The sequence below is a fragment of the Hylobates moloch genome, unplaced genomic scaffold, assembly GCF_009828535.3.
Source record: "Hylobates moloch isolate HMO894 unplaced genomic scaffold, HMol_V3 SCAFFOLD_8, whole genome shotgun sequence".
Taxonomy (NCBI): Eukaryota; Metazoa; Chordata; class Mammalia; order Primates; family Hylobatidae; genus Hylobates; species Hylobates moloch.
In genome coordinates, this window is record NW_026652283.1 from 59,166,154 (window position 1) to 59,187,707 (window position 21,554).

The 21,554-nt window shown below is 37.1% G+C and overlaps 1 protein-coding gene across 2 annotated transcripts in view; it reads right to left on the reverse strand.

Annotated features, from left to right (window-relative positions):
- The window catches only part of LOC116473207 (rab GTPase-activating protein 1-like), a 435,590-nt gene that overhangs the window by 21,792 nt on the left and 392,244 nt on the right, over window positions 1–21,554 (reverse strand). Inside the window, exon 10 of one of the 2 annotated variants that reach the window (XM_058443073.1) lies at window positions 21,363–21,476. In XM_058443073.1, coding sequence (XP_058299056.1) covers window positions 21,363–21,476 — 114 coding nt within the window. Of the gene's footprint in view, window positions 1–21,362; window positions 21,477–21,554 lie in introns of those variants that run through there. The other variant, XR_009214608.1, reaches the window with a different exon arrangement.

A 21,554-nucleotide genomic window follows, 5' to 3' on the forward strand; every position in this document is an offset into this window, starting at 1 on the left:
TGCATTAGCCTATAAAAATCATAACAAAATATTTTTAATTAATAAAACCAAAATTGCTATCGATTATAATAATGAATTATTAGTTTTAGGAAGGCCCACAAGCATTGGAAAAATTAAGTCAGTAAAGTATTAATATAGGTATATTCCCAGACTACAATTTTACATTTAAAAAATTGGTTCTAAATAAATATTTTTATTAAAATTTTTCAGTAGCCAATATTCCTCATGTTCTTTTTTCCTCAAGCCTTTAGAATCATTATCAACTACATGTTTTCTTACTCCTTTAGTATTCAGTACAAGTAGTCCACAATGATGAACAGATCATTTTCTAAAAGTTCTTTACCAGTTTTTCTTTGAAACTCAGCATGTATTTTCCCATAAAATCAATACGGTTATGAGGTTCTTAGATTAGCCTAGATCACAAAATTGGCCCCTTAATATACAGCCCAGAACAGTAACTAGTTGATAGTACTTTAAAATCACTGTTTGTTAAAAAATTTACTTAAAAGTTTTCTAATAGTAGTTCTGAATGCCAAACATCTCAAATTCCAGCTCTGCCACTTACTAGAATCACTTAACTTCCCTAAACTTTCATTTCTTTCACTGAGGCAACACATATTTATTATCTATCATGTGGAAGACTAGGGTAAGCAATGAATAAAATGGACAAAAAATTGCTCTCATATAGCTTATTTTCTAGTGGAAGATGATAGACAATGGCCATAATAAATAAATAATGTATATAGTATCTTTGAAGGCAATAAGTGCAATGGTGACAAAGCAGAGAAAAGGGCTGAGGAATGCTGAGCTAAGAAGAGGTTCCAATTTAAAAGAGTGGTTAAGGTAGGCCATATTAAGAAAGTAACACTTGAGCAAGGGATTCAGAGAGGTTAAAAGGCAAGCCATGTAGATTTCTAGGATAAGTGTTCCAGGCAGAGAGAACAGCCAGGGCAAGGGCTCTGAAGTGTGAGCAAGGCTGGCAGTGTGGCTGGGACAGAATGCATGATAGAGAGAATAGTCATACATGGAGTTTACAGCCTGGTAAATCACCATAAGAATGTTGGCTTTTATACTAAATGAAAAAGAAACCCACTGGAAGCAAGGTGAACGGGTAGGAGATATGTTAGTTTAGACCAGGGTAGTTACAGTGAAGTGGCAAGAAATAATCAGATTCTGGCTATGTTTTGAAGGTGGAGTCAGTAAGATTTCCTAAAAAATTGGTTGTGTGGTGCTGGGCAAGGGAATCGTGTGCAACCTGTTGACCATTCCATGGTTGCAAAAGAATATGCCTTGGGCCTGGAATAGTTTCTTACATGAAGATCAGGAGCCCTCACAGCCTGTGCTGGGATTATTACCTTGTTTAGGAATTTCTTTCCCTCTTCTGAGTTTGGTTTATACTTCTTTGTTCTGCTTAAGTGTGTGTCATATGGCGCCTGGCTTACCCTACTGCTATTTCTGTCCCTGGTGGAGAGTGAGCAAGGTCCTTCACTTGCAGCACAAGAGGGATGTATACAGATCATTCCCTGCCCTGGCTGTGAGACAAGATCCACTGACACTTACTCCTGATACTGTTGTTCTGTCTATTCTCTATGTGAGTAGAGTGTTGTTCCATCCAGTGCCTCTGTGAGTCATGTTTTTCTTGGCAACCCTAATACCTGCAAACCGTGTTGTGGGTTAATATCCTGGGATTGCTGTTCTGGTGGTAGGCAACAGGTATTACCTACTCAACATGTAGTGTAAGAGGAAGAAATTAGCAGCAAGGATGATTCAATGTTTCTAGACTGAGCAATTGAAAGAATGGAGTTACTGTTAGCTGAGATGGGAAAAAAAAAACTACGGGTGAGCAGCTTTTGTGAGAAAGATCAAACATTCTGTTTTACATAGGCTGTATTCGAGATATCTGTTAGAGCTCTAGAGGAGAAATCAAATAGGCAATTGAATATATAAGTTTGAAGTACAAGGAATTGCTTGGGGTCAGATATATAAATTTGGAAGTTATCAATGAATGCATGGTATTTAAAGCCATGAGACTGAATGAGGCTACCAATGCAATAAACGCAGATAGAAAAAAGATGTCCAAAGACTGAAATGAAGAAGTTGAGAAAAAGAGAAAGCATGAACAAAAGTGATTGCAAGAAAAAAAGAGAGTAGTAGAAGCCAAGTGAAGAAAGTGCTTGAAGAACAAGGGAGTGATCAACAGGTGCACGATGGTGCTGACAGGTCTGGAGGAAGAAGACTGAGATTTAATAATTAGAGTTATGATGTGGAATACATTTGTGTTCTTACCACACCATTTTCAGAAAAGTGGTATAGGTGAAATCCTAAACGAAAAGGGTTTAATAAAAAGTAAGAAGAGAGGAATCAGTAACAGCAACTATAGATCAATCTTTTGAGGGTGGTTTTTTTTTTTTTTTTTTTTTTTTTTGTAAAGTAAAGCACGTATCTTCATCTGTAACACACAGGTAAAAATAGAAACCACCATACAAACTTAAGGATTAAACACAATGCCTAGCACACAGGGATGTGCTGATTAAATGGCAGTAATGACTGGCTGATGTCAAGGAAAATTACTATGTCTTTCTTTCAAATAACCCATTTGATTTATCATCAGGAATGAATATGGAGCTGCCTGGATAGGGTCTTACTAATTGCTAAAATTCTTATGGATTCTTAGATTCACCACCTTCTTGAAAATAATCAGTTTTTCTTTACAGGTGCCTAAAACAAAAATCAATTTGTTTACCAGTTTCGTGTACCTTCTTTCCATTCTTGAAGCCAGAGATATCGATTTAGGTCTAACACATCTTTGCAAACTCTCATAAGTAAAACTCATGAAGAACAGAAAGGGTAATAAAATTCATCTTTAAAAAGTAATTAAGCTTCCTGTTCCCTTCTTGAAACCATTAGGCAGAGCAAGATAGAACATTCACACAGGGATGGCCTGGTGTGGAGTGTCAGACCCTAAAAAGAATGACAAGCCCACCTAGGTGGGGATGTGGGTAGCCAAGAATGGAGAATCATTGTATGACAAGATGAGTTCACCTAGGGTGACATCCTGGCACAGGGTGTTAGAGATTACTATGGTAAGGAGGGCATTTGCACACAAGAGAACTGGCAGCAGTAATGGGAGATTGGTTATATAGAGAGATACTGCTCAAAAAGATAAATATATTAAGGATAATGGGAGCTACATTTCTTCCTGTCAGAGAAGTTAGTTACAAATATAGGAAGGGGAACACTAGATTAATCTTCTGGTGTTGGACTGGAATTGGAAATACTGCTATGAATCCCTAGTTTTTAACACAAATGGTTATATATAGAAAAAAATATGGGCAGTGACATCAGCAAAAAGGCAGAGCAAGAATCACCAAAAACTAGCTCCTCCACAATAGCAGGAAATATCACAAAAATAATCAGCATCAACTTTTTCAGAACTCTAGAAATTGACCAAAGACCTGCAGCTGCCTGGAGGGTAATTATTCCAGAAAAATAACTGAATCTTGGTAAGAACAGGGAACTCTGTGGCATTTTTAACTTGCTTTGGTGCCATCTCCCACCCTCCAGCTCCATGATAACCTTGAAAACAGCTTGCATTTGCAATGACAAGCAGTCTGGCAGGCATCAGAGACAGTGAAATGCAAAGCCTTATTCCCAGAGAATTATCATTATTTGACCTGAATGGTGGTCCCCTGGAACACTCCACTTGCAAGACTCACCCAATATGAAAAGCCGTTTTCCTGGGGGCATTTGTCAAAAGCAGTTACAGGCAACTGTTTAATTTTGTGGCTGACTGAGGAGGTAGATACAAATTGGGGCAAATGACTATACAAGCAGTATGGAGTTTCCTAAAAAAACTACAAATAGAACTACCATATGATCCAGCAATCCCACTACTGGGAATTTATCCAAAGAAAAGGAAATCAAGATGTTGAAGGGATATGTGCACTCCTTTATTCACTGCAGCATTTACAATAGCCAAGATATGAAATCAACCCAAGTGTCCAATAACAGATGAATGGATAAAGAAAATGTGGTATATATACCAAATGGAATACTTTAAGCCACAAAAAAGAATGAAATCCTGTCATTTATGGCAACATGAAAAAGGAGGACATTATGTTAAATAAAATAAGCCAAGAACAGAAAGTTAAATACTGCATGTTCTCATTCATATGCAGAAGCTAAAAAAGTTGATCTCATAGAAGAAAGAAGTAGAACAGAGGATACTAGAAGCTTGGAAGGGAAGACAGAAGGGGGTGGAGAGAAAGATTTGTTAAAGTATACAAAATTACAGCTAAATGGGAGAAATAAGTTCTAGTGTTCTATAGCACTGTAGGATGACTATAGCTAACAATAATAAATAGTTTCAAATAGCTGGAAGGAGAATATTGAATGTTCTCAACACAAAGAAATGATAAATATTTCTGATGGAAATGCTAATTACCTTGATCTGAGTACTTTACATTGTATGTATCAAAATACCACTATGTAACCCTAATTATACACAATAAAAAATTGTGGCAAATACACTAATCAAAAAGCTTAAAAGGAAATGCTGGGGAATGAGACATCCATAAAGGCTTTGAAAGACTCAGATATATTTCTGAGAACTTAAGAGAGCAATGCTCATGTGCAGGGCTATGTACATGCTCAAGGCTTTACACTCTACACTCTTGCCTTTGGCTGACTTTGAAGTTCTATACAAGCAGGAGGTGAAAGCAAGACAGAGTTTTCAAATGAATGGTTGAGCAATAGAAACGCATGTTCAAACACACACAGAACTCCTTGGCAAAGACCGGTAGACTTACTGGTTCCAGAAATTTAAGGACATGTCTATTCAATCATTAGCCAACCACCAAGCAGAGATTTCAGTGGACAGACATGACAAAGAATACAAACTCTACAGAATTAGTTCACAAAAGTCAGTAACCAATCAAACAACTGCCACAACAAACAATAATATCACCAGACAAATCCATAAAAACAGAATGTAAGTTAATGATTGCCAAGGGCTGAGGGCAGGGGTAATAAAGGGTGAGTGACTTGTAATGGGTATAAGGTTTCTTTTTGGACTGATGGAAATGTTCTGAAATTAAGCAGTGGTAATGGTTGCACAACTCTGTAAATTCTAAAACTCACTGAATTGTACATTTATTCTATTCTATTCTATTCTATTCTATTCTATTCTATTCTATTCTATTCTATTCTATTCTATTCTATTCTATTCTATTCTATTCTATTCTATTCTATTCTATTTTTTGAGATGGAGTCTCACTCTGTTGCCCAGGCTGGAGTGCAGTGGCATGATCTCGGCTCACTGCAACCTCTGCCTCCCAGGTTTAAGTGATTCTCCTGTCTCAGCCTTGCAAATAGCTGGGATTACAGGCGCCCACCAACATGCCTGGATAATTTTTGTATTTTTTGTAGAGACAGAGTTTCATCATGTTGGAACAGGCTGGTTTCGAATTCCTGACCTCAGGTCATCCACCTGCCGTGGCCTCCCAAGGTGATGGGATTACAGGCGTAAGCCACTATGCCCGGCCTGAATTGTACATTTTAAAGGGGTGAATGTTATGTGAATTATGTATTAATAAAAAAGAAAATATGGGCACAAATATATGTTTGTATGCACACACACATGCATATATGTATGTATATACATATAGATTCCTTAGTTCTATACAATGAGATCATTTGTAAGCAATGACACCCCTATAACAATAAACACATTTACCATCCAGATCTTGGTTTCTTAATATTTTGACTAAAGGAAACAAGGCTCTTGGGAGAAAGATCTAATTCTAGAGCTGGGACAGAGAAATAAGCCTGGAACATCTTTATGAACCATAAAGAAAGGCAAGGCTCAAAGGATGATAGAATATATTAAAAGGACACAGAAACCAGCTTGAAGTCTTCCCATTGGACAATATAGGGACAATTTGAACACCAAAACAAATAATGATAGCAAGGAAATACAATCCATTGAATAAAATGAGAATTCATAAGTCCATATTGATATAACATATAAATAAATTAATAAATTGAAAGTCTGATGAGAAATGGGGCAATTAAATAGTTACAAAGTATCTCTACACAAAATACCTATTAATTACAATGGGTAAAAGAGTAATTTCATAGTGGAGTAGCCTGGTAGACACACCTTATTTATGTGATCATACTAATCATCACCAATAATGGGAAAAAATGAAACTGCATACATATTACCTGAGTGGAAGAAATAAGAACAGATTATTCTTTCTGTGTTGTTCCTGCCAAAGATGTATAACCTGAATCTAACCATGACAAAACATTAGACATGCCCAAATTGAGGGATATTCAAAAAAATGGCCTGTAATCTTCAAAAGCATCAAGGTCAAGAAAGTGAATGAAAGAGTAAGAAATGGTTCCAGATGGAAGGGAATTACAGACATGACAACTTAATGAAATGAGTGATTCTGAACTGGATCCTCTTTCTATCCTATCAAGAACATTTGGATGATTAGTAAAAACTGAATGATGTCTGTAGATTAGGTAGTACTGATTTGGATGTTGCATTATGATTATGTAGAAGAATATCCTTGTTTATAAGAAAAACATCCTAAAGTATTTGGGGGTGATGAGGTATTATGTTGGCAAATCACTCTCAAACAGTTTAGGAAAACAAAATTCTGTACTTGCAGCTTTTATGAGTTTGAGGTTGTTAAAAATACATAGAAATCTGGAAATAGATGTATATATAAATTTAACAGTATCATTTTCTCTGTTGAATCTAATAATAAAAAAATGAGTTTAAAAAAGGTTATTACATTTGTCCTATATGCTGGGGAAAAAGAGTATCAACATAAGCTCTAAAAATAGATTCACCAATGTGAAATAAACACTGGAGACAATAAATGTAGAAAACTAGATGTACTCACAAATATTTACTCACAAAGCAATTTTCTTATCTAACATAGCTGGCAAAATTCCTATATGTAAGTTTCCTTTTATGTAACATTGTAAAGAAGAAAAGGCCTTTGGCAACAATTTAAAAATGAATTCACATACTTTTTTTAAAGACACAGAAATGTAAAACAACTAGAATACCATATTCTTTTTTAAAAAATTGTCATGTCCCCGTTACAAGTAAACTACTATCTGAATACGGTAAATTACTCAGAGTGTTTAGTTTACATTCTTGGACTTTTGATTTTTAAATAGGGTCTAATACAGGACACCACTCATGAACTATACAAAATAAAGAAAAGCTATAGCCTTGCCCTAAGGAATGTAGCCTGAAAAGTTTTTATGAATAAAAGTACTTCACAGAAGAAGTGATAGAAATAGAATGCTCTTTTAGGGTTTATATGCATTAAATTTTCATCTAAAATATCTGTATTCTGGCCGTAAAAATACACATTAGGTCTCCAACAGAAAAGGCTGTAATTGAACAAGGGCCCAACTGACTGCTATGCTATAAAATCATTCCTGCGTTTGCACCAAGGCCATAGTTCCTATGAGGTTCCCAGGAACTGTGACTAAGCACAGCAGGAATATTAAGGTGGGCCAGCTTCTGAAGAAATGGGACCTAATTAGTAACTTTGGCTGATGACTCACTATTGGTCTTTTCAAATGTTCCTCAGAAATAAACTACATCTATAATATTTGCACCTAACTTTCCTTTCTTCTTCCCTTGGAGTCAGACTTACGTTGTGATCCAATGGCTCTCCGGGCCTCTCCCAGCTCCTTCCCTATTTTCTCTTACAGGCATTTCCCATAATACATTTCTTACACACTTAATCCTGTCTTGGTGACAGGCTTCTCAGAGGATCTGAACTAACATACTCATTTTCATCAAGTCAAGTTCACAGAGCTAATTATATTGACACAATGTGACTAGTACTACACTTGGCTCTCTAGGACAAAGAAAATATCAGATAGCTTCTTCCCTCAAAGACTGAACACAACGCAGAAAAGACTTAAATGAAACTAATCAGATATTGTTCAAAATATGATACATAGGGCTGGCAAGATGGCCAAATAGAAACACCTCCGGTCTGCAGCTCCCAGCGAGATCAACGCAGAAGGCGGGTGATTTCTGTGTTTCCAACACAGGTACCGGCTCATCTCATTGGGACTGGTTAGACAGTGGGTACAGGGGGCAAGCTGAAGCAGGGTGGGGTGTCACCTCACAAGGGAAGTGAAGGGGTCAGGGAACTCCCTCCCCTAGCCAAGGGAAGCCATGAGGAACAGTGCAATCCGGCCCAGATATGACACTTTTCCCATGGTCTTTGCAACCCACAGACCAGGACATTCCCTCGGATGCCTACACCACCAGGGCCCTGGGTTTCAAGCACAAAACTGGGTGGCCGTTTGAGCAGACACCGAACTAGCTGCAGGAGTTTTTTTTAATGCCCCAGTGGCACCTGGAATGCCAGCGAGACAGAACCGTTCACTCCCCTGGAAAGGGGGCTGAAGCCAGGGAGCCAAGTGGTCTAGCTCAGCAGATCCCACCCCCATGGAGCCCAGCAAGCTAAGATCTGCTGTCTTGAAATTCTCACTGCCAGCACAGCAGTCTGAAGTTGGCCTGGGATACTCCAGCTTGGTTGGGGGAGGGGCGTCCACCATTACTGAGGCTTGAGTAGGCGGTTTTCCCCTCACAGTGTAAACAAAGCCTCTGGGAAGTTAGAACTGGGCGGAGCCCACTGCAGCTCAGAAAAGATACTGTAGCCAGACAGCCTCTCTAGATTCCTCCTCTCTAGGCAGGGCATCTCTGAAAGAAAGGCAGCAGCCCCAGTCAGGAGCTTAGAGATAAAACTCCCATCTCCCTGGGAAAGAGCACCTGGGGGAAGGGGCGGCTATGGGCACAGCTTCAGCAGACTTAAACACTACTGCCTGCCGGCTGTGAAGAGAGCAGCAGATCTCTCAGCACTGCGCTTGAGTTCTGCTAAGGGACAGACTGCCTCCTCAAGTGGGTTCCAGACCCCTGTGCCTCCTGACTGGGAGACACCTCCCAGCAGAAGTCAACAGACATCTCATATAGGAGAGCTCCGGCTGGCATCTGGCGGGTGCCTCTCTAGGACAAAGCCTCCAGAGGAAGGAACAGGAAGCAATCTTGCTGTTCTGAAGCCTCTGCTGGTGATACACAGGCAAACAAGGTCTGGAATGGACCTCCAGCAAACTCCAGCAGACCTGTAGCAGAGGGGCCTGACTGTTAGAGGAAAACTGACAAACAGAAAGGAACAGCATCAACATCAAGAAAAAGGACATCCACACAAAAACACCATCCGAAGGTTACCAACATCAAAGACCACAGGTAGATAAATCCATGAAGATGAGGAAAAACCAGCGCAAAAAGGCTGAAAATGCCAAAAACCAGAACACCTCTTCTCCTCCAAAGGATTGCAACTCCTTGCCAGCAAGGGAACAAAACTGGATGGAGAATGAGTTTGACAAATTGACAGGAGTAGGCTTCAGAAGGTTAGTAATAACAAACTCCTCCGAGCTAATGGAGCATGTTCTAACCCAATGCAAAGAAGCTACGAACCTTAAAAAAAAGTTACAGGAACTGCTAACTAGAATAACTAGTTCAGAGAACATAAATGACCTGATGGAGCTGAAAAACACAGCACAAGAACTTCGTGAAACATATACACAAGTATCAATAGCCGAATCGATCAAGCAGAAGAAAGAATATCAGAGAATGAAGACGAACTTAATGAAATAAATCACGAAGACAAGATTAGAGAAAAAACAATGAAAAGGAACAAACAAAGCCTCCAAGAAATATGAGACTGTGAAAAGAGCAAACCTACACTTGATTGGTGTACCTGAAAGTGACGGGGAAAATGGAACCAAGTTGGAAAACACACCTCAGGATATTATCCAGGAGAACGTCTCCAACCTAGCAAGACAGGCCAACATTCAAATTCAGGAAAAACAGAGAATACCACAAAGATACTCCTCAAGAAGAGCAACCCAAGACATATAATCGTCAGATTCACCAAGTTTGAAAGGAAAAAGAAAGTGTTAAGGGCAGCCAGAGAGAAAGGTCGGGTTACCCACAAAGGGAAGCACATCAGACTAACAGCTGATCTCTTGGCAGAAACTCTACAAGCCAGAAGAGAGTGGGGGCCGATATTCAACATTCTTAAAGAAAAGAATTTTCAACCAGAATTTCATATCCAGCCAAACTAAGATTTATAAGCAAAGAAGTAAAATGCTTTACAGACAAGCAAACACTGAGGGATTTTGTCACCACCAGGCCTGCCCTAAAAGAGCTCCTGAAGGAAGCACTAAATATAGAGAGGAAAAACTGGTACCAGCCACTGCAAAAACATGTCAAATTGTAAAGACCATCAACACTATGAAGATACTGCATTAACTAATGGGCAAAAGAACCAGCTAGCATCATAATGACAGGATCAAATTCACACATAACAATATTAACCTTAAATGTAAACAGGCTAAATGCCCAAATTAAAAGACACAGACTGGCAAATTAGATAAAGAGTCAAGACCTATCAGTGTGCTGTATTCAGAAGACCCATCTCATGTGCAAAGACACATATAGGCTCAAAATAAAGGGATGGAGGAATATGTACCAAGCAAATGGAAAGCAAAAAGCAGCAGGGGTGGCAATCCTAGTCTCTGATAAAACAGACTTTAAACCAACAAAGATCAAAAAAGTCAAAGAAGGGCATTACATAATGGTAAAGGGATCAATTCAACAAGAAGAGCTAACTATCCTAAATATATATGCACCCAACATAGGAGCACCCAGATTCATAACGCAAGTTCTTAGAGACCTACAAAGAGACTTAGACTCCCATACAATAATAGTGGGAGACTTTAACACCCCACTGTCAATATTAGACAGATCAACAAGCCACTGTCAATATTAGACAGATCAACAAGCCAGAAAATTAACAAGGATATTCAGGACTTAAACTCACCTCTAGACCAAGTGAACCTAATAGACATCTACAGAACTCTCCATCCCAAATCAACAGAATATACATTTTTCTGAGCACCACATCGCACTTATTCTAAAATTGACCACAAAATTGGAAGTAAAACACTCCTCAGCAAATGCAAAAGAATGGAAATCGTAACAGTCTCTCAGATGACAGTGCCATCAAATTAAAACTCAGGATTAAGAAACTCACTCAAAACCACACGACTACATGGAAACTGAGTAACTTTATCCGGAATGTTTACTGGGTAAATAACCAAATTAAGGTGGAAACAAATAAGTTCTTTGAAACCAGTAAGAACAAAGACAAAATGTACCAGAATCTCTGGGATACAGCTAAAGCAGTGTTTAGAGAAAAATGTATAGCACTAAATCCCCACATCAGAAAATGAGAAAGATCAATAATTGACACCCTAACATCACAATTAAAAGAACTAGGGAAGCAAGAGCAAACATATTCAAAAACTAGCAGAAGACAAGAAACAACTGGTATCAGAGCAGAACTGAAGGAGATAGACATGAAAAACCCTTCAAAAAAAGCTCAATGAATCCAGGAGATGGTTTTTTGAAAAGATTTACAAAATAGATAGAATGTTAGCCAGACTAATAAAAATGAAAAGAGAGAAGAATCAAATAGACACAATAAAAAATGATAAAGGGGATATCACCACTGATCCCACAGAAATACAAACTACTATCAGAGAATACTATAAACACCTTTACACAAATAAGCTAGAAAATCTAGAAGAAATGGATAAATTCCTGAATACATACACCCTCCCAAGACTAAACCAGGAAGAAGTCGAGTCCCTGAATAGACCAATAACAAGTTCTGAAACTAAGGCAGTAATTAATAGCCTATCAATCAAATAAAGCCCAGGACCAGATGGAGTCACAGTTGAATTCTACCAGAGGTACAAAGAGGAGTTAGTACCATTCCTTCTGAAACTATTTCAAAAATAGAAAAAGAGGGACTCCTCCCTAACTCGTTTTATGAGGCCAGCACCATCCTGATCCCAAAACCTGGCAGAGACACAACAAAAAAAGAAAATTTCAGGCCAATATCCATGATGAACATCGATGCAAAAATCCTCAATAAAATATTGGCAAACTGAATCCAGCAGCACATGAAAAAGCTTATCCACCAAGATCAACTCAGCTTCTTCCCTGGGATGCAAGGCTGGTTCAACATATGCAAATCAGTCAACGTAATCCATCACATAAACAGAACCAATGACAAAAACCACATGATTATCTCAATAGATGCAGAAAGGGCTTCGATAAAATTCAACACTCCTTCATGCTAAAAACTCTCAATAAACCAGGTATTAGTGGAACATATCTCATAATAATAAGAGCTATTTATGACAAACTCACAGCCAATATCATACTGAATGGGCAAAAGCTGGAAGCATTCCCTTTGAAAACTGGCAGGAGACAAGGATGCCCTCTCTCACCACTCCTATCCAACATAATATTGGAAGTTCTGGCCAGCGAAATCAGGCAAGAGAAAGAAATAAAGGGTATTCAAATAGGAAAAGAGGAAGTCAAATTTTCTCTGTTTGCAGATGACATGATTATATATTTAGAAAACCCCATTGTCTCAGCCCAAAATCTCCTTAAGCTGCTAAACACCTTCAGCAAAGTCTCAGGATACAAAATCAATGTGCAAAAATCACAAGCATTCCTATACACCAATAATAGACAAACAGCCAAATCATGAGTAAACTCCCATTCACGATTGCTACAAAGAGAATAAAATATCTAGGAATACAATTTACAAGGGATGTGGAGGCCCTCTTCGAGGAGAACTACAAACCACTGCTCAAGGAAATAAGAGAGGACACAAACAAATGGAAAAACATTCCATGCTTATGGATAGAAAGAATTAATATTGCAAAAATGGCCATACTGTCCAAAGTAATTTATAGATTCAATGCTATCCCCATCAAGCTACCACTGACATTCTCCACAGAATTAGAAAAAACTACTTTAAATTTCTCATATGGAACCAAGAAACAGCCTGTATAGCCAAGACAATCCTAAGCAAAAAGAACAAATCTGGAGGCATCATGCTACTTGACTTCAAACTATAATACAAGGCTACAGTAACAAAAACAGCACGGTACTGGTATCAAAACAGATATACAGACCAATGGAACAGAACAGAGGCCTCAGAAATAACACCACACATCTACAAACATCTGATATTTGACAAACCTGACAAAAACTGGCAATGGGGAAAGGATTCCTATTTAATAAATGGTGTTGGGAAAACTGGCTAGCCATATGCAGAAAGCTGAAACTAGACCCCTTCCTTAAACCTTATACAAAAATTAACTCAAGATGGATTAAAGACTTAAATGTAAGACCTAAAACCATAAAAATCCTAGAAGAAAACCTAGGCAACACCATTCAGGACATAGGCATGGGCAAATACTTCATGACTAAAACACCAAAAGCAATAGCAACAAAAGCTAAAATTGATTAATGGGATCTAATTAAATGAAAGAGCTTCTGCACAGCAAAAGAAACTATAATCAGTGAACAGGTAACCTACAGAATGGGAGAAAATTTTTGCAATCTATCCACCTAACCAAGGGCTAATATCCAGAATCTACAATGAACTTAAACAAATTTACAAGAAAAAAACAACCCCATCAAAAAGTGGGCAAAGCATATGAACAGACACTTCTTAAAGGAAGACATTTATGTGGCCAACAAACATATGAAAAAAAGCTCATTATCATTGGTCATTAGAGAAATGCAAATCAAAACCACAATGAGATACCATCTCACACCAGTTAGAATGGTGATTAAAAAGTCAGGAAACAACAGATGCTGGAGAGGATGTGGAGAAATAGGAACACTTTTACACTGTTGGTGAGAGTATAAATTAGTTCAACCATTGTGGAAGCTTCCTCAAGGATCTAGAACTAGAAATACCATTTGACTCAGCAATCCCATTACTGGGTATGTACCCAAAGGATTATAAATCATTCTACTATAAAGACACACGCACATGTATGTTTATTGCAGCACTATTCACAACAGCAAAAACTTGGAACCAACCCAAATGCCCATCAATGATAGACTGGATAAAGAAAATGTGGCACATATACACCATGGAATACTATGAAGCCATTAAAAAGAATGAGTTCATGTCCTTTGGAGGGACAATGGATGAAGAAACCACCATTCTCTGCAACCCAAACACCGCATGTTCTCACTCATAAGTGGGAGTTGCACAATGAGAACATATGGGCACAGGGAGGGGAACATCACACACTGGGGCCTGTTGGGGGGTGGGGGACTAGGGGAGGGATAGCATTAGGAGAAATACCAATGTAGATGACAGGTTGATTGGGTGCAGCAAACAACCATGGCACATCTATACCTATGTAACAAACCTGCATGCTCTGCACACATATCCCAGAACTTAAACTATAATTAAAAAAATATATATAATACATAATCTAAATTTTATAAAATATTAAAAAATAAACTTTATTGTATTTGTGGTTTACAACACAATGTTATGGGATATATATTTATATTTAAAATGGTTACTACAGTGAAGCAGAGTAACATATCTATCATCTTACGTACTTTTTTGTGTGTGTAACAAGAGCATCTAAAATCTTCTTAACAAAAATCCCTAATACAATACAATTTTATTAACTATAGTGCTCATGTTATACATTTGATCTCCAGGTTTGTTTTAATTTATAAATCACTGTGGGTATAGTGGGTAGGACTACCTTTATAAGGGAGATAGGCAACTAAGATTTGGACAGATGGGAAGGAGGAGTAGGGCAATTTAGATTCACATTATTTCTAGGGAGAAAGGACGAAGGGTTCTGGGTAAAGAAGAGGCTTTAAAGGTGAGGGAAGAGGAGGCTTCAGTTATAAAAATATTGTCAACTGCACAACAATTAGTAACCAGGAGATAAATCCCCATAATTCTGTAACATATAATAATCCATTCAAGAATAATTACAAGTTTTTGTCTAGGATATTTAAGCCATTTGAATCTAGTATAGAAATAGATCTCAAATATGAAAAAAAATCAAAATTCAGGAGGCACCATAAACAGCATTTTATTTGAAGGTTCCCTGTGTTTCATCTTTGCAGGTTAGTTTTTTTTTTTTCTTTTGTATTTTAGATAGTAATCTTACTTTCCTTTTCCTCCTGAAAGAGTAATGTTTTTTAGAAAGAGTGACTATAATCAAACCCTTAGGCTTCACACCAATCCCTTTATTCTAAGTTTATCCGTTTTTATCATCCTCATAATCCCACCCTTTCTCTTCTGTATCCTAGTAATAGGGTGATGGCTTCAATTAGGCTTTCAGTTGAAAGACTACAGGCTTCACAGAAACTAAAAAGCTATTTCAAGGAAAGCTCTTATGGGACTAAGACCATGAAGAAATTTGAAAATCTCTTTAGGCACTCTGAAGAGTATTATAAATCACTCATTCTCTTTCCAGGACTCCAGCTTCACAAACCCTGACCTTTTCATTGTTACAGTCTCAGAAGAAAAATCTATATTTTAAAATCGCATTATATCTTCTCAGTTGAGCTGTGACTCATAAAGTCTATCCTACTAATACGTATATTAAAGAGGACCAAAAAAAAAAAAGCCCAAAATAACCCTTCTGTATGACTATAATGATACTAACAAATACAATAAATGATTTTGAAGTTTTATGAGTAAAGGGTAAGTATGAAATTAACCCCAAACATACATACATACACACACACACACACACACACACACACACACACACCCCTATATAAGTGAAGCTTTTCAACTTTGGGTTGCTAAGATTTATTTATATGTGTGTGCATATATTTAGTGTTCTAAATAGATATAAACATAATTGTTCTTGGCAATAAAGCAGAATTGGACAATTCATCTAAAATGAATAATATGAAAAGATTTAAAAAGGAAAAAAACTAAATCAAACTCTGACTCTAAGAGATTAATATTTATCAGTATGCAAATTTGGTACCTTCTTTATTCTAATGGAGTAACTGTGGGGATCAAATAACAACATGCAAAAAATGCTTTCAAAACCACAGGGCTTTACAAATTTTTACTATTACTGTTATGATTATGTTGATCCACAGTAGGATGGTTCTCCAAGTCTTTCTTATAAGACCTGAAAAAATTCACTGTTCCCTAAGGAAGTTAATTTGCTTTGAGAATATGCTGCTGTCCCTAGGTGTCTGTTAAAATCACTTAATTCACTGCTCGTTAGAATGTGCTGGCAAAGCAGGTGGCCCCAGGGGTTCAAAGGATTCCTTGGCAGCCCATATTTGGATCTGCATTAGAAGGTTGCCATAATTCAAAGCAGCTTACTAGGAAATCAAGGGAGAGATAGGAGATACACAGAGAATAGAAAAATCTGCTTGATTGTCCAAGTGCTTCCTGATTCCTCAAAAGCACTGCTCCAAACTAAATCCTTTTGGATCCATCTAATCCAAGAACACCTATCATCCCACAACAAAGGGCTCTTACTCTGGAATCCATCCGATTCCAAAGATATGAGTGGAAGGAGTTCCACAGAAGTAGGAGGAGCGCTTAGTCAGTGCTATGTAAAGAACAGGGGGCTGGGCAGCTGGGCACAGTGGCTCACGGCTGTAATCCCAGCACTTTGAGAGACCGAGGCGGGCAAATTGTCCGAATTCAGGGATTCAAGGGCAGCCTGATTGACATAGTGAAACCCTGTCTCTACTAAAAAGACCAAAATTAGCCCAGAGTGGTGGTGCGTGCCTGTAATCCCAGCTACTTGGAAGGGTGAGGTGGGAGGACTGCTTGAGCCTGGGAGGCTGAAGTTGCAATGAACCAAGATTGCACCAGTGCACTCCAGCCTGGGCAACAGAGCAAGACCCTGAAGAAAAGAAAAGAGAAGAGAGAGAAAGAAGGGAAGGGAAGGGAAGGGGAGGGGAGGGGAGGGGAGAGGAGGGGAGGGGAGGGGAGGGGAGGGGAGAGGAGAGGAGAGAGGACTATAATTTGTTCAGTAAATGCTGACACTCCAACTAGGGCTCATTCAGACACATCAAGAAAGAGTTGAATTAAAACTAGTCAAATGGCTAGAAAATTGTATTGAAAATAGTATCAACTAAGTGAAAAATAATTCATCCTCATAATCACAAATACTCCCTATGTCTAGAAAACAATATAAATAATGTATGATTACATGTCATTTTAAGAGTCAGTGATTGTTTGCATTCTTCAAAATTATGCAGCAGATAACTCACCATTAGTATCAAAACAATACTTTAAATGCTCTAGTTTTTATAATAAATCCAATCTTTTTGATAAAAATATTTGGTAAAATTAGGGTTAAGTTTATTTTTGTCCTCCTATAAACCATTATGCTATCAAATTATTAATACAGATAAACAAAGGTATTAATCTCTCTATAATATATTCAATCTCTCCCATTAAGTTAATAGCAGTGTCCTCTTTTTTCAGAGAGCATTTACACCAAACAAAAAATGAGAAAAAGCAATATGCACAAATTAAATTGTACACCAAATATCACTTCAAATTATATTGTTCTGAATAATATTTTAGCTGATTACTATGACTAACTGGTCTTAAGTCTTATAAAGAGATGTATATCTAAAAGTAAACTATTAATGCACTCCATTTGATGTAACAAACCGAACACTGTAACAGAAGGCCAGGTAAAATCTTCAGGTTTAAGGAGAAGACCCTTTTACATCTTTAGTATTGAGAGCCAGGGCTAATAACTGACACAGGATTTAACTGCTAAATTCTGCATTTATGTGTTATATGTCAGGAAAAAAATTTAAACAACACTGAGAATCACAGAACATTGGAATCGGAACAATCTTATCAGACACCACACTCTCACAAATTTCCCTCATTCTTAGATCTACTTAGTGAAAGAATCAAAACCAGAACCAGATTTCCTGATGCCCAGTGCTTTAAACTATACCCACCTGTCTCCCAACTTACAGCAGATTTTTACATCCCATGTTAAATAATAAAAATGTGAAATATATTTGGGGTGGTAGTATATTCTTCCCTGTCTCATGGATATTCTTTTAAAATATGTTACTGACCTAATCAATAGGAAAGACAGGGAGAGAAAGAGGGAAGAACCAAATTTGCAGAAACTTTCATTTGCAGAAATCTATTAATTTGCAAACATTTTCATCTGCAGAAACCTATGAATTCTACTAATACTTTCAGCTCAACTTCCCCCATATAAATTTATGAACAGAAGAAGCTTTGAACCATTTCAATTTCCTCCTACTCTGAAGAAAGATATTAAGAGGCAAAACTGGAATTGACAGGGCCATTAAAACATGACAATGAGTTTTTAACAGTCTTCCCTCTAATGTGACAGTTCAAATCATTTCTCCTTTCACCAGAGCCATAGAAAACTTTTCAACTACAAAGTCAGATTGTTGTATCCTTGAAAACAGAGTTGATTTCTAAACGTATTGTCATTGAAATTCTCTTAACTTCTGCTCAATTTAAGAGCACAGCATATTATATCTCTAGTGTAGGCTCCACTGATGAGGAATTGTGAAAAATAAATGAGGTAATATATGTGAAAGTACTCTGCAAATGTAAAATTATTTTAACATATAGAAAACATTATTTATTTTTTTTTAAAAAAAGGCCTACGATTGTGTTGCTGATGTGAAGAAGATGCAACTTTCTTAGTGGTTAATCATTAGATGCATTTCCTTTAAAATCAGGAGCAAGAAAAGGATATCTGCTATGATAGCTTTATTTGAACACTATACTAAAGGTGTGGTCAGTGCAATAAGACAAGAGACAAATAGGAAAAGAATAAGGATTGGTAAAGGAAAAGCAAAACTGTCCTTATTTACATATAGCAAAGCAGCTGAGATAAGATCAAGGTGTTATTAATGTTTATTCAGTTCTGCGCGGGGTGTCCAGAATAGAAACTCAAAGGTGGACTGCTGAGTGTGAGGTATAATGCTAGTTATTATTCTAGAACCAATGTTTCTAGAAACAATGTTAGAACAGTTAGACTACACAGTTAGACTACCTTTAAGCCTTATGCTACCTTTAAATGGTTAGACTACCTTTAAGCCTTAAAGGTTACACATAGGCAGCTTTTGGGAATATGGGATGGGGGTCATAAAGTAAAAGACTGTGGTTCAAATTGGATACAAAAAGCAAAGAAAAGTGGATGTGGAAGCTTGAGAATAATATTCCACTCTAAATTACTAAGACGTACGCTATACTAAATTACTCATAGATATGCTATCCTATTTGTGAGCTATCATCAAACTTAAGGTTTCCTGGCATGAGCACTGGATTACTAAATAATAGTAAATCAAGATGAGAAGGAACCGGGTCAATCACAAACCAAGTGGTCTACAAGGTAAGATGTATACATCTCTGCTCACATCCATTATCAGAGACTGTTGTGAAATTATTTTTATGTATATACAGCTCAGTACAGCACTACAATCCTTAAAAACTTTTATTACTTTTATTTAATACTATGTCTAATGTAATTTTGTTTTCTACATCTTCACAAAATTTAGTGTGATTTAAGCTACTTGTGGATAATAAAGTATCTCAGATCTACATTTTACAATATTCTTCATTCAGAGAGTTTTAAAATGGTTTAGTTATGTTGTAAAACCTATACTGATAATCTAAAATGGCCACATGAGCTCTGCCAATGTACTGATGAGTATTTTCAAATGAATTCAAAGTTACATTATTATTTGCAACACCAAAGCAAAGTGTATCAACTATTTAAAAGTGCCAATCATTCAACTTTTATTTTTGTGTTTGGTAATGTTTCAGATTATTTCCCCTCTAAATATTACATAACAAGGCAAATACTATTTTTACTACAATGGAGTAAAATGTTAAGTCAGAAGCTGCAAGCACATTAGAACCATCTGTTTTAGTTATGTGAAGAAAGTACCTAGTATCAATCAAAGAAAAGCTGAGGGGAAAGTCACTGACTGGCTGAAAATATACTACATGCTAGGGGAAAAAAATGTTCCATATGCCATAAACCAGACCCTCTTAAATAAACTTGGAAATGATATAAATTTTCCTAACCTCTTTACACAAGCCAGTGTTAATCAGCTTGCAGAATTTCAAAGTAGTAGAAAAATGTTTTAAATAATTACTTTCGTCCTTTACAAGCATATAATGAACATATACCTTTTTTGTGGCATCCAATGGTCTTTGGTACTTTTCAAAGTAGATGATATATCGCTTTCTAAAGATCAGTATACTCTCAGATTATAGGTTATATATTTCTAGCTCTGAATGACACATTCATATAAAAATAGATTTCTGATCAGCATATATTTATAATCCTCCAAAATGGTTAGATAAAAAAATATGAGAGAGAGAAAAAGTAGGAAAAAAAGAGGAGTGTGAAGAGGCCAAAACCACCAACATGCAAGGACTTTAATGAAAGTTGTGCCATTTGCAGAATTAAACATTAATCCTACTTGGTTAGAATATGTAGGCGAGTGCTTTTATAAGTGCTCTTTTTAAAAAATAGTAAATATAAAATGAAATAGATTTGTGAATATACTTCTGACTACCTACTGGCTAATATTTGCTACTCATTACAAAGGCTAAATTGGATTATTCAGGAACTGATTACCTAACTTACAAACTAGCCATGATGTTTGCCTTTTTCCCCATATTACTACCAAATTTTTGTGCAGTTCATTATTCATTAACCATCTCCTTAGAATGGTAGATATCAACAATGTGAGTATACCCACCACACTTCATTCTGCATTTCTGATAAAATTAATAACTTGAGGGCTATTCTATACTGACAGAGACAGAATCTTCTGTATCCAAGCAGAGCACATTTACTGAAAATCTGGAAACAGGTTTTTTCCAGGCCTACTTATAATGAGGGAGAAAAAAGATTTCAAAATGGGATATAAAAACCGTACAAAAATATATGATGTGACATAACTCAGAATGTATCAACAACATCCAATAATTTGCCAGTATTCAACAATAAGCACACTGATTCTTACACTTGCCTGTTGTCGGAAAAATGGAGACAATTGCTGCATGATCTTGTCAGAAGGACAGAGTCATCTGAGACTCTTTTGAGCTTTTACAGCATAGCCTGAGAGGACCTTTTGTTCCTTTCCTGTTAGCAGGAGAGCCAAACTGAGGCTATGCTGCACCTCCTCCCTCATGAGGAGGCACGAAACATGCAACCAAAAAGTCACCTTCTGGGATCAGTACTGAGGATCTCACAGCGTGTGTGCAAAGCAGAAAACATGGCATAGTGCAAATAAGAAATGAAGACAGAGTAAAAAAATGCTTAAATGTGTTTCTAAAACATAGCTCTATAAAATAATTTAGAAAAAGTGAGGTAGAGGGTCCTACCTTGCAGATCTTATAGAGCGATTCCTGACCATCTCCTCCAGTATCTTTAAAGTAATCATGTGCGGGAAATGTACGATGAATATCTCGAGTAATAACACTCTCCTGGGCTGAGTCCTAAAAAAGAAAAAAAGTAGACCTGGTTATTAAATTTTTTCCCGGTTATGAAATATAACATATATACATGGTAAAAAA